This window comes from Heteronotia binoei, chromosome 10, assembly GCF_032191835.1.
Source record: "Heteronotia binoei isolate CCM8104 ecotype False Entrance Well chromosome 10, APGP_CSIRO_Hbin_v1, whole genome shotgun sequence".
Lineage (NCBI taxonomy): Eukaryota > Metazoa > Chordata > Lepidosauria > Squamata > Gekkonidae > Heteronotia > Heteronotia binoei.
The window spans coordinates 3,083,380-3,102,361 of NC_083232.1; the positions used below are offsets into that span (position 1 = coordinate 3,083,380).

General features: G+C 52.6%; 1 protein-coding gene across 1 annotated transcript in view; it reads left to right on the forward strand.

The window, feature by feature from the left end:
• The window catches only part of MAP4 (microtubule associated protein 4), a 359,198-nt gene extending 352,840 nt beyond the window's left edge, over positions 1 to 6,358 (forward strand). The window contains exons 23-24 of the mRNA XM_060247898.1: positions 5,686 to 5,836; positions 6,121 to 6,358. Coding sequence (XP_060103881.1) covers positions 5,686 to 5,836; positions 6,121 to 6,125 — 156 coding nt within the window. The 3' untranslated portion in view covers positions 6,126 to 6,358. The remainder of the gene's footprint in view (positions 1 to 5,685; positions 5,837 to 6,120) is intronic.
• Positions 6,359 to 18,982: the final 12,624 nt, after the last annotated feature.

Genomic DNA, 18,982 nt, shown 5'->3' on the forward strand with positions numbered 1-18,982 from the left:
ATTGCCGCTACCATGTCCATGTTCACAGTGCCCCACGAAGGAAGGAGCTGAGCAGGGCTAATTCTCCTCCTCACAAGGTCTGGAAAGAAGAGAGAGCGTGCTCGAATTCTTAGAAGGACCACTGCCTCCCCTTCCCCCTCACCTCTTCCTTTCTCCCTCCCCTTGGCCTTTCTACCTATTGAGGAACCACCAAGAAAGAGAACCGGGTGGCTTCTTGTCTCCTCAGACTGGCAGCAGCTCTCCAGGGTCTCCAGCTGAGGTTTTTCACGACTACTTGCCTGGACCCTTTGTAGTTGGAGATGCCGGGGATTGAACCTGGGACCTTCTGCTTGCCAAGCAGATGCTCTACCACTGAACCACCCTCCCTCCCTAACACTTATGAGGCTCTCCAGGGTCTCAAGCTGAGGTTTTTCACGCCTACTTGCTTGGACCCCTTTTTAGTTGGAGATGCCGGGGATTGAACCTGGGACCTCCTGCTTACCAAGCAGATGCTCTACCACTGAGCCACAGCCCCATTCATGGCTCTCCAGGGTCTCAAGCTGAGGCTTTTCACGCCTACTTGCCTGGACCCCTTTTTAGTTGGAGATGCTGGGGATTGAACCTGGGACCTCCTGCTTACCAAGCAGATGCTCTACCACTGAGCCACAGCCCCATTCATGGCTCTCCAGGGTCTCAAGCTGAGGTTTTTCACGCTTACTTGCCTGGACCCCTTTTGAGTTGGAGATGCCGGGGATTAAACCTGGGACCTTCTGCTTACCAAGCAGATGCTCTACCACTGAGCCACAGCCCCATTCATGGCTCTCCAGGGTCTCAAGCTGAGGTTTTTCACACCTACTTGCCTGGACCCTTTTGAGTTGGAGATGCCGGGGATTGAACCTGGGACCTCCTGCTTACCAAGCAGATGCTCTACCACTGAGCCACAGCCCCATTCATGGCTCTCCAGCTGAGGTTTTTCACGCCTACTTGCCTGGACCCCTTTTTAGTTGGAGATGCCGGGGATTAGACCTGGGACCTTCTGCTTCCCAAGCAGATGCTCTACCACTGAACCACAGCCCCATTCATGGCTCTCCAGGGTCTCAAGCTGAGGTTTTTCACACCTACTTGCCTGGACCCTTTTGAGTTGGAGATGCCGGGGATTGAACCTGGGACCTTCTGCTTACCAAGCAGATGCTCTACCACTGAGCTACCATCCCTCCCCTCTGCTTCTGCCCTGGCTGCCCTTGCTTTTGGCAGCCTTAGTTTCCATATGTGGTCTGGCTGAGCCTGGGAATTAAGTCTAGAACATTTCTTGTAAAGTGTGCAGATTGTATATATAATCAGCAGGGTGAAACAGCTATAAAATGCAGGCTGTTAAGGGTGATGTGTAATTATGTGAAATTCCAGTATTATCGAGAAAAGGACAAAACCATGTCCCACGTTTTGCTCAGTTAACAGTTGCGGTGGTTGGCTGCCGTTGATTTTCCGGGTTGTGTGACCGTGGTCTTGGCGCTGTGAGACCTGACGTTTCCCCAGCAACTGCGACTGGGATCCTCAGAGGCGCAACCCAGTAAAACTGGCGCTCTCTCTGGGTCAAGTGAACAGGCCAACTGAATGATAAAGGCAATATTTGACTCAGAGAGAACTCCAGTTTTCTGGGTTGCGCCTCTGAGGATCCCAGTCGCAGTGGCTGGGGAAACGTCAGGTCTCACAGTGCCAAGAGCACGGCCAGGGAATCTGCAACAGCTGATGGATTCTGGCCGTGAAAGCCTTTGGCAGCAAGTGGCAGTGGTGGTGCTGATGAACTTCATCTCCTCAGATTCCAGAAGCCATGCAGGGTCAGCCTAGGGTCGCTATACAGAGACAAGCAGTGGCAAACCACCTCTGAACGTCTCTTAGAATCCCAGAGTTGGAAGGCTGCATCCGGGCTAATCCAACCCACCACTCAGTGCAATATCAGCCTTGGTTAATGGAGAAGCTACGTAGAATAAATGCCCGATGTTGGAGAGCCACAAGATACGAATGTCAGATGTTTTGAGAGCCGCAAGGAAGGCAGGCGGGCAAACAGATGGGGGAGGGGGAAAGAAAGCAACTTTAATTGCATTGTCTGCATCACCAGTTGGCTTGGCTTGGAGAAGTGATTTAAAGAGACCAATGCCTTCTCCAAGGGATGTTGGGAGCTTTGAGAGCCACGTAATATGTGTGAAAGAGCCACGTGTGGCTCCCGACCCTCAATTTGCCCACCCCGGCCTAGAACACCCGTGATCAGTGTTTGTCCAGCTGCTGCTTCAAGACTGCCAGGGAGGGGGAGTTCACCATCTCCCCGGGAAGCCCATTCCACTGCTGAACTATTCTTAATATAAATAAATTAGGAACATAAGAGAAGCCCTGTTGAATCAGGCCAATGGCCCATCCATTCCAACATTCTGTGTCACATAAGAACATAAGAGAAGCCCTGTTGGATCAGGCCAATGGCCCATCCAGTCCAACACTCTGTGTCACAGAAGAACATAAGAGAAGCCCTGTTGGATCAGGCCAATAGCCCCTCCAGTCCAACACTCTGTGTCACAGAAGAACATAAGAGAAGCCATGTTGGATCAGGCCAATGGCCCATCCAGTCCAACATTCTGTGTCACATAAGAACATAAGAGAAGCCCTGTTGGATCGGGCCAATGGCCCATCCAGTCCAACACTCTGTGTCACATAAGAACAGAAGAGAAGCCATGTTGGATCAGGCCAATGGCCCCTCCAGTCCAACACTCTGTGTCACAGAAGAGCATAAGAGAAGCCCTGTTGGATCAGGCCAATGGCCCCTCCAGTCCAACACTCTGTGTCACATAAGAACATAAGAGAAGCCCTGTTGGATCAGGCCAATGGCCCATCCAGTCCAACATTCTGTGTCACATAAGAACATAAGAGAAGCCCTGTTGGATCAGGCCAATAGCCCCTCCAGTCCAACACTCTGTGTCACATGAGAACATCAGAGAAGCCCTGTTGGATCAGGCCAGTGGCCCCTCAAGTCCAACATTCTGTGTCACATAAGAGAAGCCCTGTTGGATCAGGCCAGTCGCCCCTCCAGTCCAACACTCTGTGTCACATGAGAACATAAGAGAAGCTCTGTTGGATCAGGCCAATGGCCCATCCAGTCCAACACTCTGTGTCACATAAGTACATAAGAGAAGCCCCGTTGGATCAGGCCAATAGCCCCTCCAGTCCAACACTCTGTGTCACATAAGAACAAAAGAGAAGCCATGTTGGATCAGGCCAGTGTCCCATCCAGTCCAACTCTCTGTGTCACATAAGAACAAAAGAGAAGCCATGTTGGATCAGGCCAGTGGCCCATCCAGTCCAACTCTCTGTGTCACATAAGAACAAAAGAGAAGCCATGTTGGATCAGGCCAATGGCCCATCCAGTCCAACACCCTGTGTCACATAAGAACAAAAGAGAAGCCATGTTGAATCAGGCCAATGGCCCATCCAGTCCAACACTCTGTGTCACATAAGAATATAAGAGAAGCCCTGTTGGATCAGGCCAATGGCCCATCCAGTCCAACACTCTGTGTCACAGAAGAACATAAGAGAAGCCATGTTGGATCAGGCCAATGGCCCATCCAGTCCAACACTCTGTGTCACAGAAGAACATAAGAGAAGCCATGTTGGATCAAGCCAATGGCCCATCCAGTCCAACACTCTGTGTCACAGAAGAACATAAGAGAAGCCATGTTGAATCAGGCCAATGGCCCCTCCAGTCCAACACTCTGTGTCACATAAGAACATAAGAGAAGCCATGTTGGATCAAGCCAGTGGCCCATCCAGTCCAACACTCTGTCACATAGTGGCCAATATATGTATATATACACACACGTGCTCGTACACACACAGTGGCTAATAGCCACTGATGGACCTCTGCTCCATACTTTTATCTAACCCCCTCTTGAAGCTGGCTATGCTTGTGGCTGCCACCACCTCCTGTGGCAGTGAATTCCACATGTTCATCACCCTTTGGGTGAAGAAGGACTTCCTTTTATCCCTTCTAACCTGACTGCTCAGCAATTTCGTTGAATGCCCACGAGTTCTTCTATAGTGAGAAAGGGAAACATTTTTCCTCTACTATCCAGTCTGTGCCTTCCTGCCCGTAATTTAAACCCATTATTGCAAGTTCTGTCCTCTGCTGCCCACAGGAAGAGCTCCCTTCCCTCCTCTGAGTGCCAGCACTTCCAAGGCTTCCAGAGAGCCATCCTGTCTCCCCCTCCACCCCCTCTTCTCCAGACTGAACCTTCCTGAGTCCCTCCGCCGGGCCTGTGATCGTCCTTGTCACTTTTGCCTTGACCTGGAGGCTCCAGGTAGCCCAGTCTCATCACACCTTGGAAGCTAAGAGGGTCAGCTCTGGTTAGGGTCTGGATGGAGATTACCAAGCCAGTGCCAGGTCCCTACACAGAAGCAGGCAATGGCAAACCACCTCTGTTCAAATCTTCCCTTGAAAACTCCATGAGACTGCATTAAGAGCCAGTTTGGTGTAGTGGTTAAGAATCTTTATCTGGGAGAACCGGGTTTGATTTACCCCCTCCTCCACTTGCAGCTGCTGGAAGGGCCTTGGGACAGCCATAGTTCTCGTAGAGCTGTCCTTGAAGGGACAGTTGCTGTCAGAGCTCTCTCAGCCCCACCCACCTCACAGGGTGTCTGTTGTGGGGGAGGAAGGGAAAGGAGATTGTGAGCCCCTCTGAGACTCTTCGGAGTGGAGGGCGGAATATAAATCCATCTACCTCACAGGGTGTCTGTTGTGGGGGAGGAAGGGAAAGGAGATTGTGAGCCGCTCTGAGACTCTTCGAAGTGGAGGGCGGGATATAAATCTAGTATCTTCATCTACCTCACAGGGGGTCTGTTGTGGGGGAGGAAGGGAAAGTAGATTGTGAGCCGCTCTGAGACTCTTCGGAGTGGAGGGCGGGATATAAATCCAATATCTTCATCTACCTCACAGGGTGTCTGTTGTGGGGGAGGAAGGGAAAGGAGATTGTGAGCCGCTCTGAGACTCTTCGGAGTGGAGCGCGGAATATAAATCCAGTATCTTCATCTACCTCACAGGGGGTCTGTTGTGGGGGAGGAAGGGAAAGGAGATTGTGAGCCGCTCTGAGACTCTTCGGAGTGGAGCGCGGGATATAAATCCAGTATCTTCATCTACCTCACAGGGGGTCTGTTGTGGGGGAGGAAGGGAAAAGAGAAAGGAAGGGAAAGCCCCTTCCCCACCTCACAGGGTGTCTGTTGTGGGGGAGGAAGAGAAAGGAGATTGTGAGCCGCTCTGAGATTCAGAGTATAGGGTGGGATATAAATCCAATATCATCTTCTTCTAAGTCAGCTGTGACATGTGGCCCTTCCCACCACCATGGCCCTTCCCACCACCCTTGTGTTCTCACGGTAGCGTGAACTGCCTGGAGAGAAGGGAAGGCTGGCCAGGAGTCAGGAGCCTGAGTCAGAGGCCCAGAGCCTGAACAAAGCAGCTTCCAGAGAGCACGCAGTCCTGTCGAGGCAGGATCTCGACTGTCCCCCGTTTGGCTCTGCACAACCCCTCAGCCCCCCCTCCCCCCCGTCAGCCAGGGCATTTCAGGCGAGGTCCCGCAGCATCGCCTTCTCAGGTCTCCCATCTCCCTCCATTCCACCCCATCCTTGTATTGACGCCTCATTGTCCTCCCCCACCCCATTGTTTCATTATAGACTGAGGGGGGCGAGGAGGCAGCCCCACAGAACGGAGCTGCGCCCACGCCCCTGCCTGCACAGGAGAATGGCGTGGGGCAAGCCACGCCCGCTCAGGGTGGTGGTGACCAAATGGAAATTCAGACCTTCGACACTCACATACAAGAAACAAGTAAGTGCCCGGCCTCTCTTCCCCCCCATGATGCTTTTGGGGGCTGGCGGGGCAGAAAGAGGGTGGCGGGAGGGGAAAGGAGGCAGCCTTTCGGAAGATGCTTTGCACCCTTAAAGCAGACGCAGAACCATCTTAGATGCTTCTGGCTGTCTTCTCTTTTTTCTTTTTTAAACCGCTCTGCTCATTTTGTTAACGAAGCCAATCACCCTTTTATTTTCCAGGCATCTAACGCTGACATTCTGGTGTCGCCTTCCGCCCCTCTCTCCCCCTCTCTCCTGCTGCAGATTGAGTCCCACAAGCTGCTCTTCCGTGAGAAGGCCAAGGCCCGCACGGACCACGGAGTGGACCCCACCGCCTCTGACCCCCCCGTCTTCCCTGGCGGCCCCTCCCCTCGGCGCAGCACCTCCGTCAGCGAGAGCCTGGGCTCCGTCGCCTCCGTCGCCTCCTTGCTGCCGCCACTGCTGCCGCAACAGCGGGCTTCCCTCCCCGAAGGGACACCCGCCGCCCTCCCGCAGGAGCAGCAAGGCTTGTGACTCTGCCCCTCCCAACCGTCTCCTGCCCCCCCATGCACAAAGCTTGTCTCCCTTAACCCGGAGCCTGCCTGCTGAGCTGGACCACGCCGACGGGGCTGCTTTTGGCAGCCGACCAGCCCGAAGCCTCTGGGTCTCCCTCGGGTGCAGAGAAGAGCCCTCCCAGTCCTGACGCTTCCCCAACGTCTGTTTGGTGGCAGAGGCAGACGCTCGCGATGCTGAATGTACCCCCCAAAAGAACAAGTCCCTCTGGACTGGCTGGGGGGGGGGCGGGTGGGTAGGGGCAGCTTCACCCGGAGTAGAGGCTGAGGCCGGGCAGGAGTTAAGGGGGGTAAGCTTTGCTCTCTTCCTTTCTCACACACTTTCGCTTACACACGCACACATATACGTGTGCTCATGTGCGTAGACACACACACACACACACAAGTGCACCCTTCGGTCTTTGCTGCAGCCCTTCCTGCCGCTTCTGATATTTAACGCTGGTCTCTGCTGTTCTCCCACAGAACTTCACTCTCTGTTGGAACTCTTTTAACTCTCTCTAACTCTCTCTCCCCCTCCCTCCCCTTTCCTCCCCCTCCTTTCGTTGTGGTTTTAAAAAGCGTTGCTGATTCCTTGTCGTGCTCCCGTCCCGCCCCCTTCCCTTGCCGTAGGAGAATTAAACCACCATTAACCGCTGCCCTGGCCACCGCTGGTTTCCGACCGACATATCCAGACATGTTAACTGCGTTATTTTTCTTTTCTTTTCTTTTCTTTTTTGTGTGGTGTTTAATTTTTTTTTTCCCTGTGAGTGTTTAAACTGTGTTTGAAATAACGGAACAAAACTTGCATTAAGCCATGTTAACTGAGAAAGCGATAAAGGGATGCGTTGAGGGGGGGGGGAGATGTCCGTTGCCCCAACAAGGCGAGAGGGTTGGCCGCCCACGACCTGGAAGATTTTGCAGTGGAGACCTGACTTCTCCCCCCCCCCCCCCAAGGTTCAAAGCATTGCTTCTGCGGAGTCTGCAAGGGGCAGGTGTCTCTTAAACCCACGTCCCCGTGGAGCAGGCTCCGAAATGTGCATGTTGTGGGGGGGGGGGGGGCCGTCGTGGCGTTTGTGGACAGTGAGGTTGGTGGAGGGGTGGGCGGGGCCTTCCTTCCTAGAAGGTCACTGAAAGTGAATGAGGGTCCGTAGAGGTTGAGTCCGTGTGGAGCAGTGCAGGGGCCAGAGTGTTGTGCCAAGGAGAACGAGAGAACGCCCCCCCCCCTGCCCCGAACTCTGCTGTCTTGGGGGGCGGGAGTGGGGGTGGGGGGAGAACAGGGACTGTTGAGGATTTAAGCTCTCCTCCTGCATCGCAAAGGACACTAAAAGAAATGAAATGTAAATAAAACTTTAAAAATCGTGTGTTTTGTTGAAGAGCCGTGGGCGACTTTAATTTAAATCTGAGCACCAAACTACAGGGGAGAGAGCGAAAGGGGGGCAGAGACTCTCCCCGCGCGGGGCAGTCGAAGGGGCAGGGCGTCAGGCGTCAGGAAGAGCTCCTCTTCTTCCCCTTGGTCGGCGACGGTCACCCGAGCTCTGCATTCACACAGCGTTGCTCTCGTTGGGGGTTTTATACTGACGTTTGCATGATTTCTAATAAAAACGGCTTTTGAAATGGTCACAGGTTTCCTTTGCATCAAACCGGCCTGCTCAGTCTCCTTACCACGTCTTCCTCTTTGGAATGTTCTCGAAAACCTCCGATGAAGCAATTGCAGATATATATATTATTTTTTGCACCAGGAAGGGTCTGTCTGTGTCGCCCTCCCTTCCTCCACCCAGTCCGGCCGTCTTCCTCGCCACCCTGCTGAGCCCCACCCCCCCAAGCCGGTTAAACCCTGCAGGATCCTTCCTTCTTCTGCCCTCCGCAGGCCAGGAGTCCCTCCGCTTGCGCTGCCTCGCCTTGCTGCCTTGGCCTGGCATTTCCCGCCCCTCGGAAATCCACCTGGTGGCATCTCAGCTTGCAAGCCTGAAAGGAGTCCGGGGGTGGGGGGGACGAGAGTGAGTTTGGGGCGACGGAGCCCAGGCAGCTCCAGCTCCTGTTGGGGGGGCGGCCTAGAGGGGAGCTTTCCTGCTTATGCTTTTAAGCGAACGGTGGGAATGACCAATAGGACTTTCCCCCGAGGGGGGCATTTTTTCTTCTCTCAAGAGCGTCCTGGGCCCAGCCCGTCAACTGCGAGGCCCCCATTTCCTGGCAGGCTGGACCGCACGATGCCCTCCGTGCCCGTTACCCAAGTGGTGCATTGAGCTGGGAAGGTCTGTGGCCGGCATAACCCCACAGCTGCCCCCGGGCGCATGAGGAGTCTCCGGCAAGTTTGGGACTGCGGCCTCCCTCTCCCTTTGACGCTTGTCAGCCTCCATCCCATGCCCCCCCCCCCCGGCCGATGTCTCTCAGTGTCCCCCGACTCCTGCTTCACCTGTGCTCCCCGAATTCTCAGACACCAGCTTTGATCTTTCAGTCTGTCGACCTCGCCTCTGGATCAGAGGGGTGTGTGTGTGGAGAAAACGTGTTTAGGTGTCCCCGTTCAACGAGGACACGTTCCTGAAGCAATAAGGCACACCTGTGCTCTGAAACGGGACCGCCAGATCGTCTTAGAACGGCAGGTGTGCCGCATGCCCTCTGGCAGGGAGAGAGAGGTCTTGGGCGAAGGCCAGCAGGAGCTGAAAGGGGGTCTTATGGCTGGCAGGCATAAAATTCTGGCTCTTCGGATCCCGTTTCACTGCCCCCAAGCCAGGGGACTCGAAGAGTGATTTTATTCTCAGCTCCACCGTTGGCACTGCAGGCCCCGCCGAGGGGTTTATCGTCCAAGTTTGTCGGGCAGAGAAGTTCAAATAACGTTTGCACTTTATCTTCTGTGTCTGCATTAACAAAAAGCGGTTAAGTGTCTTGTGGAAGGGTGAATCACTCCCTCCTCCTTTGTTCCTAAACCCAAATGATTCTTGGACTGCCACGTCCCGGTGTGGCTGGGGCAAAGCTGTGTGGGTGTCCCTTCTGTCCCCACAGCTCAGGAGGTGGGGGCGTATCGGTGTTGTGCGGTTGCCTGGGTTTAGCTTTAGATCCCAAGAAGCTTGGAGATTTGTTTGGGGGGATGGGGGGCGGTTAGCCCCAGCTTTGGCTTCTTATGGGGGTATTTAACAGTGCAATTTTTTAGATTTGAAAGCAGCTTGTAAATGCTATGGTTCCAGTAATGGTTGGTGTAGTGGTTAAGTGCGTGGACTCTTCTCTGGGAGAACCGGGTTTGATTCCCCACTCCTCCACTTGCAGCTGCTGGAATGGCCTTGGGGCAGCCATAGCTCTGGCAGGAGTTGTCCTTGAAAGGGCAGCTTCTGTCAGAGCTCTCTCAGCTCCACTCACCTCACAGGGTGTCTGTTTTGGGGGGAGAAGATAAAGGAGATTGTAAGCCACTCTGAGTCTCTGATTCAGAGAGAAGGGCGGGGTATAAATTTGCAATTCTTCTTCTTCTTCTCTCCCCTTCACTTGGAGGGACTGAAAGAAACACTGGGGGGAGAGGAGCTGACGTTCTGACTCAGGAATCATGAGAAATAGGTGTGGTTCCAGCTGTGATAGAACGTAGGCTCAAAACAAACACTTGAATTGAGGCCTGATCCAGACCTTTAAAGATTTTGCATCTGCAGCGGGCCCTCCAAGACTGAAGGCAGCCCCAGCCAAAGGCCTCCAGGGCACACAGTCTACTGACGGTATCTTTTGCACGTCTTTCGTTGAACTGCATGAAGGTTTTGCAAGAGCTCATCCATTGTACCTGGGAGAATTTCCCAGCAGTCTATGCCTGGTGTGGATTCTTTGGCTTGGGGAGGCCTCGCTTGGATTTTCTGCCCACTCTGGCTTTGGTTTTCTTCCTCAACTGCCTTGCTCTTGAGAACATGATGTGCAGAAACCACTGCTTCATGCTGTGTGGATTTCTTCCTGGCTTGGATTGAAGGGGTGCCCTTTAGAAGAGTTGAGTTGTGCTTGGAGACCCAAGATGTAGATGCTTGGCAGATAGCTGATGAGATGTGGCAAGAGTGCCCCTACCCACTTTTGGGGCAGCAGATACTCAAATTGCTCCCCATTTGTGGAGGGGATGGTTGACAGAGTCTGTAGGAGGTTTTTTTTTTGGGGGGGGGGATTCCTTTGAAAGCAGAAGTTTGTGATGCTGGAAGTTCATATCATCACACTTAACTGGATATCAAAGAGCCAACCCGAATAGCAGCCAAATACCCGGTTACATGCAATAAGACTTGCACATAATCAGGCATTTGGCCACTATTCGGATTGGCTCTACTCAGATTGTGGCAGAAGAATTGTGGCCATTGTGTGAACAGGTGAGATTTAGGAATGCAACTTGCTAAGCCTGTAGAGAAAATTGCAGCCTTGCATGTGGAAAGTCAAGTAGGTGCCTCTAACAGTGTTTTCTGCTTGTATCCCAAGGAAACTTGGCGTTCTTTCATAGCAGTTCGGGGATTGCTCAGAGGGGAGCAGCAAAAACAGGCCCGCTTTCCTGAAGGGCCACCCACGTGTCACCGTTCACCTTTGTCGCAGTGCACAGTTGCGGAAGAGTGTTGCGTGTGTTCTGGCTTGTTCAGTTGAAAGCAGAGCGGTGACAAACCTGGCCAGGGTCACTTGTGAACTGCGTCAGCTCCTTGGAATGTGTCCTGGGAAAACCCACTGCATTGGGGGGGTATTGGCCAGTGACGGTTTCCTCAACTAGGACCGAGGGGTGGAATGAATGAGCACGCTTCTCTGTGGCCAGCCACGTGGAGGTGACTTTCAGGAAGTTCCTGCCCCTCACCTTGGTGTGCTTTCTTTTGGACGGCTAGTGTGGCAGCAGATATGGAATTTGTTGGGTGTGATGGGGGCCAGAGTTGCAGTGTAGAATCTGTAAGGGCCGGCTGGGGGGGGGGGGGGTCTTCGAGCAGCGCTCAGGACCATCACCTGGGCCAGGTGGGCACAAGGACCCACAGCATCATCTCTTGGTGGGACGCACTTAAGAGGCGCAGGGACACAGTTCCTCCTGCTAAGCAAAACATCTTTGGGATGAAGGGCCCATGTAGGTGGGCCTCTGTCCACTTTTGCCCCCTGCTGGGGAGGCTGCGCTTCAGCCTGTACGCCTTCTCTCCCCACACACACCAGTGATACTTGGTTCTTCTTGGGGCCAAGGGCAAAGACCGGGCAAGGATTAAGGAGTAACCCCAGCAGGTTCTTCACAGTTCAGCTTTGTACGCTCCCTCCTGCTCTGTTCCACCCCACCCCTTCCAAAGAGGTCATTTAGAAACACATTATCTTCTCCCATGCCACCCCTGGAGGATTTGAAGCCTTTTTAAGAGTTGCAAAAGCCCTAGAAGGAAGGGGTGCGTGCTGGTGACGACACGGGAGCTGGCCAGTCAGTGCTGCGGACCTCTGCCGGCATCCCTCCATCCAAGTGGGAACCACTCTGAAATCTCAGATATTCCATCGTTGGCCCTACGAGAGCAAAGTTTGAGTCCAATGGCATTTTTAAGACCAACAGAGTTTCATTCTGGGGGTAATCTTTCACGCACACGAAAGCTTAAGCCCGGAATAAAACGTTTGTCGGTCTCAAAGGTGCCTGGCTGGACTCAAAACTTTGTTCTGTTGCTTCAGCGACACAGCAGCCCACCTGAACCTGGCCTTCCAAGAGTAAGATGAGCGTGTGTCCGTCTTCCACCCATGTGTTGTTTGCCCGGCCTGGCCCTCAGTCGTGTATCCCTGGGCGGGGCTCACTTCTAATAGGCTCCTTGGCCTGTCTCCTTTGTCCTCATTTGGTCAGTCCCTGACCGTTGTCCCCTTGGCAACTCTGTCCACGTTCCCCAGGATTTCTCTCCTTTCATCTTAACACGTGGCAGACAGAAAGCAAGATACGAAGCTTCTGAGGTGGGTGTTCTTTTTAAGGCTTGGTCTGGGGGATACCACCCAGGTACCTTTGGGGCAGTGGGCGATCCAAGAGGTGCGCATGACAGACGCAGCAAGAGCTCCGCTTGGACCACAGTGTGGTTGAGTCACGGGTTGTGTGTGTGCATGCTGAAATGTCTTGGGGTCAAGTATGCTTCTTGGTAGTCTCCTGTGCTCTGCGGGACAGCTGCTGAGAGAGCCAGCGCAACGCTGGGGCAGGCAGAATTCCACTTTCAAAGCCCCCTGCCATGTAGGGCTAACTCCCAGGGGGTATTTCCTACTTGGGGGAGGGGTTAAACTCTGTATGTGCACTCTTGCACTGGGGTACAGCCAACGTCTTAGGGTGCTGCTGGTTTTCCAGGTTTCCTTCTGTCAGTACTTTTCTGAGAACCTTGTTTTTTTCCCTACCTCAAGCTGCTTCTCTCTCTCTCTCTCTCTCTTTCTTTCTCTCCTTCTCTTTTTTAGCAGAGGTACAAGAAAGGAATGTGGCCGGGGGGGAAGAGAAAGGGGCCAACATAGAAAGCCGCTTGCAGGCCTGAAATCTCTGGCTGTGGAGAGTCGCTCGCCTGTCCTTTCCTCCTCCTGGCCTGGCCAAAGAGGAAGTGGGACGCCAGGCAAACGGGCAGGGGGACTGCTTCTCTGGCGGTTCAAAGGGCTTTCCGTGCCAGGGGCTGTGGAGATCCTTAGAGGCCTCCCCCGCTGCCCCTCTGGCACTCGGAGAGACATCCCACGGGGCAGTCTCTATTCAGCAGTATTGAATTATGCAGGGGGGGTGGTTGCCGGTTTAAGAGGGAGGGGCGGGTGGGCTGCTGGAAGTGCACGGATGGCGGGGACTGTGGGCACCGAAATGGGGGGCAGGCAAACCTGCCCATGGCGGGGCGGGGAGAGAGCTCAGCCCGTGCGTTGCCACCACCGGGGCGGTTCATAGCTTGTTTTTACGTCTTGCCTTTGTCCCTTCCCTCACCTGTTCTTGGACTTGTAGTACGATGATGTCTCTGTTAGCAACATTTCCGGATTTGATGTTGTGATTCTTCTTACTTAATGTAAAGGGTTTAAATAAAGCTTCTAGATGTTCAACCTTCGTTCCCAGTGGAGCGTGAGTTCTTGTGCCCTGGACTTTTCCTCGCTCAGCCCACCCCCACCTACCCCCGCCCTCTTGTTTCGGATCACACTGGTTCCAATTCTGAGCCGCCTGGAAATAAAGTACTCCAAAGAACAAAAGTTTCAGTTCAGTAATCAACGAAAGTCAAACAAGCGCTGGTGCACAGTTCCTGATAAATTCGGTTACATTTTTATGTCAATAAGTTTGGAGAACTTAGGATCAGCTTGGACCACAGAAAGCATAAGCCGACCTGAAAGCTGAACGAATACGCCAGTGCAGCCAGCCAGTAGTGCTCTCTCGAAGTTGTGGAGTCTTGTGAGCAAAAATTTTACTTTGTGAGCTACTGGCATTAAAGTTGTGAGCGACTGCATAGATTATTTCGCTCTGGGGCCATTTTTCTTGAGCTAAGACAGAAATGTGTGAGCCAGAGGGGAAAAAATCTGTGAGCTAGCTCACACTAACTCACCTGAGAGGGAATTTTGATCCTTCAGGCACTTTCAGAAATGTCATACACTATGGTGGGTTCAGCCACAAAATGGCTGCCACAGGAGGCGGAGTCATCCACAAAATGGCTGCCACAGGAGGCGGAGTCATCCACAAAATGGCTGCTGCAGCTGCCCTTTAGTCAAACAGTGAAGGTCCTTTAAGAGCAATGCTTTTAAAAATCTGCACAGGCTGTCAGAAATCTTGCAGGAAAGGTGTTGGCAAGCCCCACACTAGATGCCTGCTGTAAAGGAATAGGAGAATCTTTTTCCGCAGAATTTTTTGTTTCTTTTTACACGCTGTGGAAGAGGCAGACATCATAATTATCAACCCGCCTTGCCTGCAAAACAAATCAGCAGATCCACAGGAGATTCCAGAAACACCTCAGAAGTTTCCCTCAATTTTTTGCCCGGAAAGCCAGCCGGTCCTCCTTCTGCCTGACCATTTTACAGCTAACAGCTTCAGCTGCAAGGAGGTTTGAAATGCTGTGGCTTCCACAAGGAGCACAAAACAACTTTGAGATTGAGCAGCTGATTCCTGCAGAGGCATAACATCAGGCGTCACCCTAGGCTCAGCTGCGGCAATAGGAGGGCCGCACTTGGCTCACAAGAGAGGGTTTTTTTTAGCATAGATGGTCCCCTGGGTTGAAGTTAACAAAAGTCTGACTAGCCTGGTTTTGTCCTCTCGACACAGAGAGAGATTAAAATGTGGAATTTGATGCCAGAGGATGTTGTGATGGCCACAGCCATAGATAGACAGCTTGAAAAGGGGGTTAGGCAGACTCATAAAGCATATCAATGACTGCTAGCCCTGGTGCCTGAGGAGAATCTCCACTCTCAGAGGAACTCATCCTCTGACTCCCAGAACCAAGGGACAACACGAGGGGAAGGCCTTGGCCTCTCTGCCCTGTTGCTGGCCCTCCAGAGGAACTGGCTGGCCACTGTGTGAGACAGGAGGCTGGACTAGATGGACCCTCCCTGGCCTGATCCAGCAGGGCTCTTCTGATGCTCTTAGGGGAAGGCCTCAGCCTCTCTGCCCTGTTGCTGGCCCTCCAAAGGAACTGGTTGGCCACTGTGTGAGACAGGAGGCTGGACTAGGTGGACCCTCCCTGGCCTGATCCAGTAGGGCTCCTCTGATGTTCTCCTCAGGGGAAGGCCTCGGCCTCTCTGCCCTGTTGTTGGCCCTTCAGAGGAACAGGCTGGCCCCTGTGTGAGACAGGAGGCTGGACTAGAAGGACCCTCACTGGTCTGGTCTATCGGGGCTCTTTTGATGTTCTTCTCAGGCGAAGGTCTCAGCCTCTCTGCCCTGTTGTTGGCCCTCCAGAGGAACTGGTTACCCACTGTGTGAGACAGGAGGCTGGACTAGATGGACCCTCACTGGTCTGATCTATCTTCTGATGTCCTTCTCAGGGGAAGGCCTCAGCCTCCCTGGCCTGTTGCTGGCCCTCCAGAGGAACTGGTTGGCCCCTGTGTGAGACAGGAGGCTGGACTAGGTGGACCCTCCGTGGCCTGATCCAGTAGGGCTCTTCTGATGTCCTTCTCAGGGGAAGGCCTCAGCCTCCCTGCCCTGTTGCTGGCCCTCCAGAGGAACTGGTTGGCCCCTGTGTGAGACAGGAGGCTGGACTAGGTGGACCCTCCGTGGCCTGATCCAGTAGGGCTCTTCTGATGTCCTTCTCAGGGGAAGGCCTCAGCTTCCCTGCCCTGTTGCTGGCCCTCCAGAGGAACTGGTTAGCCACTGTGTGAAGACAGGAGGCTGGACTAGATGGACCCTCACTGGTCTGATCTATCAGGGCTCTTCTGATGTCCTTCTCAGGGGAAGGCCTCAGCCTCCCTGCACTGTTGCTGGCCCTCCAGAGGAACTGGTTGGCCCCTATGTGAGACAGGAGGCTGGACTAGAAGGACCCTCACTGGTCTGACCCAGCAGGGCTCTTCTGATGTCCTTCTCAGGGGAAGGCCTCAGCCTCTTTGCCCTGTTGCTGGCCCTCCAGAGGAACTGGGTGGCCACTGTGTGAGATGGGAGGCAGAACAAGATTGACCCTCACTGGTCTGATCCAGCAGGGCTCTTTTGATGTTCTTCTCAGGGGAAGGTCTCAGCCTCTCTGCCCTGTTGTTGGCCCTCCAGAGGAACTGGTTAGCCACTGTGTGAGACAGGAGGCTGGACAAGACTTGGTGAGAGATGTAAAAGTGATTGCGCCGCTTGGGAGCAGTGACCATAATGTTATTGATTTCACCGTTTGTATAAATAGGGAGTTGTCCAAAAAGACCACCACAACCACGTTTAACTTTAAAAGGGGTAAATACACTGAGATGAGGAGGCATGTGAGGAAGAAACTGAAAGGAAAGGTACATACGGTCAAAACCCTTGGGGAAGCTTGGACGCTATTTAAAACTATAATCCTAGAAGCTCAGATAAAATATATACCACAAGTTAGGAAAGGCACAAACAGGCATAAGAAAAGGCCTGCGTGGTTAACAAACAAAGTAATGGAAGCTGTAAAAGGTAAGAAGGACTCCTTTAAGCGGTGGAAAACCAGTCCAAGTGAGATTAGTAAAAGGGAACACAGGCTGTGCCAAATCAAATGCAAGACTGTGATCAGGCAGGCAAAAAGGGACTATGAGGAGCATATTGCAAAAAACATAAAGACCAACAATAAAACTTTCTTCAAATATATTAGAAGTAGGAAACCAGCCAGAGAGGCAGTGGGGCCCTTGGATGACCATGGGGTAAAAGGATTACTGAAGGAGGATAGGGAAATGGCTGAAAAGCTAAATGAATTTTTTGCCTCCGTCTTCACTGTAGAAGACGAGAACTTTTTGCCCGCCCCAGAACCACTAATTTTGGAAGGGGTGTTGAAAGACCTGAGTCAGATTGAGGTGACAAATGAGGAGGTCCTACAACTGATAGACAAATTAAAAACTAATAAGTCACCGGGTCCGGATGGCATACATCCGAGAGTTCTGAAGGAACTCAAAGTTGAACTTGTGGATCTTCTAACAAAAATCTGTAATCTTTCATTGAAATCTGCCTCCATTCCTGAGGACTGGAAGGTAGCAAATGTCACCCCCATCTTTAAAAAGGGTTCCAGAGGAGATCCGGGAAATTACAGGCCAGTCAGTCTGACTTCAATACCTGGAAAGTTGGTAGAAACCATTATCAAGGACAGAATGAGTAGGCACATTGATGAACACGGGTTATTGAGGAAGACTCAGCATGGGTTCTGCAAGGGAAGATCTTGCCTCACTAACCTGTTGCATTTCTTTGAGGGGGTGAACAAACATGTGGACAAAGGAGACCCGATAGATGTTGTTTACCTTGACTTCCAGAAAGCTTTTGATAAAGTTCCTCATCAAAGGCTCCTTAGAAAGCTTGAGAATCATGGAGTAAAAGGACAGGTCCTCTTGTGGATCAAAAACTGGCTGAGTAATAGGAAGCAGAGAGTGAGTATAAATGGGCAGTCTTCGCAGTGGAGGACGGTAAGCAGTGGGGTGCCGCAGGGCTCGGTACTGGGTCCCATGCTCTTTAACTTGTTCATAAATGATTTAGAGTTGGGAGTGAGCAGTGAAGTGGCCAAGTTTGCGGATGACACTAAATTGTTCAGGGTGGTGAGAACCAGAGAGGATTGTGAGGAACTCCAAAGGGATCTGTTGAGGCTGGGTGAGTGGGCATCAACGTGGCAGATGCGGTTCAATGTGGCCAAGTGCAAAGTAATGCACATTGGGGCTAAGAATCCCAGCTACAAATACAAGTTGATGGGGTGTGAACTGGCAGAGACTGATCAAGAGAGAGATCTTGGGGTCATGATAGATAACTCACTGAAAGTGTCAAGACAGTGTGCGTTTGCAATAAAAAAGGCCAATGCCATGCTGGGAATTATTAGGAAGGGAATTGAAAACAAATCAGCCAGTATCATAATGCCCCTGTATAAATCGATGGTGCGGTCTCATTTGGAGTACTGTGTGCAGTTCTGGTCGCCGCACCTCAAAAAGGATATTATAGCTTTAGAGAAGGTGCAGAGAAGGGCAACTAGAATGATTAAAGGGCTGGAGCACTTTCCCTATGAAGAAAGGTTGAAACGCTTGGGACTCTTTAGCTTGGAGAAACGTCGACTGCGGGGTGACATGATAGAGGTTTACAAGATAATGCATGGGATGGAGAAAGTAGAGAAAGAAGTACTTTTCTCCCTTTCTCACAATACAAGAACTCGTGGGCATTCGATGAAATTGCTGAGCAGACAGGTTAAGACGGATAAAAGGAAGTACTTCTTCACCCAAAGGGTGATTAACATGTGGAATTCACTGCCACAGGAGGTGGTGGCGGCCACAAGTATAGCCACCTTCAAGAGGGGTTTAGATAAAAATATGGAGCACAGGTCCATCAGTGGCTATTAGCCACAGTGTATGTGTGTATATAACATTTTTTGCCACTGTGTGACACAGAGTGTTGAACTTGATGGGCCGTTGGCCTGATCCAACATGGCTTCTCTTATGTTCTTATGGACTAGAAGGACCCTCACTGGTCTGACCCAGCAGGGCTCTTCTGGTGTTCTTCTCAGGGGAAGGCCTTGGCCTCTCTGCCCTGTTGTTGGCCCTCCAGAGGAACTGGTTAGCCACTGTGTGAGACAGGATGCTGGACTAGATGGACCCTCCCTGGTCTGACCCAGCAGGGCTCTTCTGATGTTCTTCTCAGGGGAAGTCCTCAGCCTCTCTGCCCTGTTGTTGGCCCTCCAGAGGAACTGGCTGGCCCCTGTGTGAGACAGGATGCTGGACTAGATGGACCCTCCCTGGTCTGACCCAGCAGGGCTCTTCTGGTGTTCTTCTCAGGGGAAGGCCTCAGCCTCTCTGCCCCGTTGGCCACCGTGTGATGCTGGACCAGATGGACCACTGATCTCCAACCTTTTTCAGCCTGAGGCCTCCTTTGAAATCCTGGCACAGCACAGCGTGAGTGCAGCCACAAAATGGCTTCCACAGCTTCCCTTCAGCGACACAGTGAAGATCCTTGAGCTGTGGTGGCGGCTGCTGTCAAAAGAGCCTTTTAAGAAACCTGCCCAAGCCAATCACATCTCCAGTGGCCAGTCAGAAGTCTCTCTGGACAAAAGCCACACTTGGCC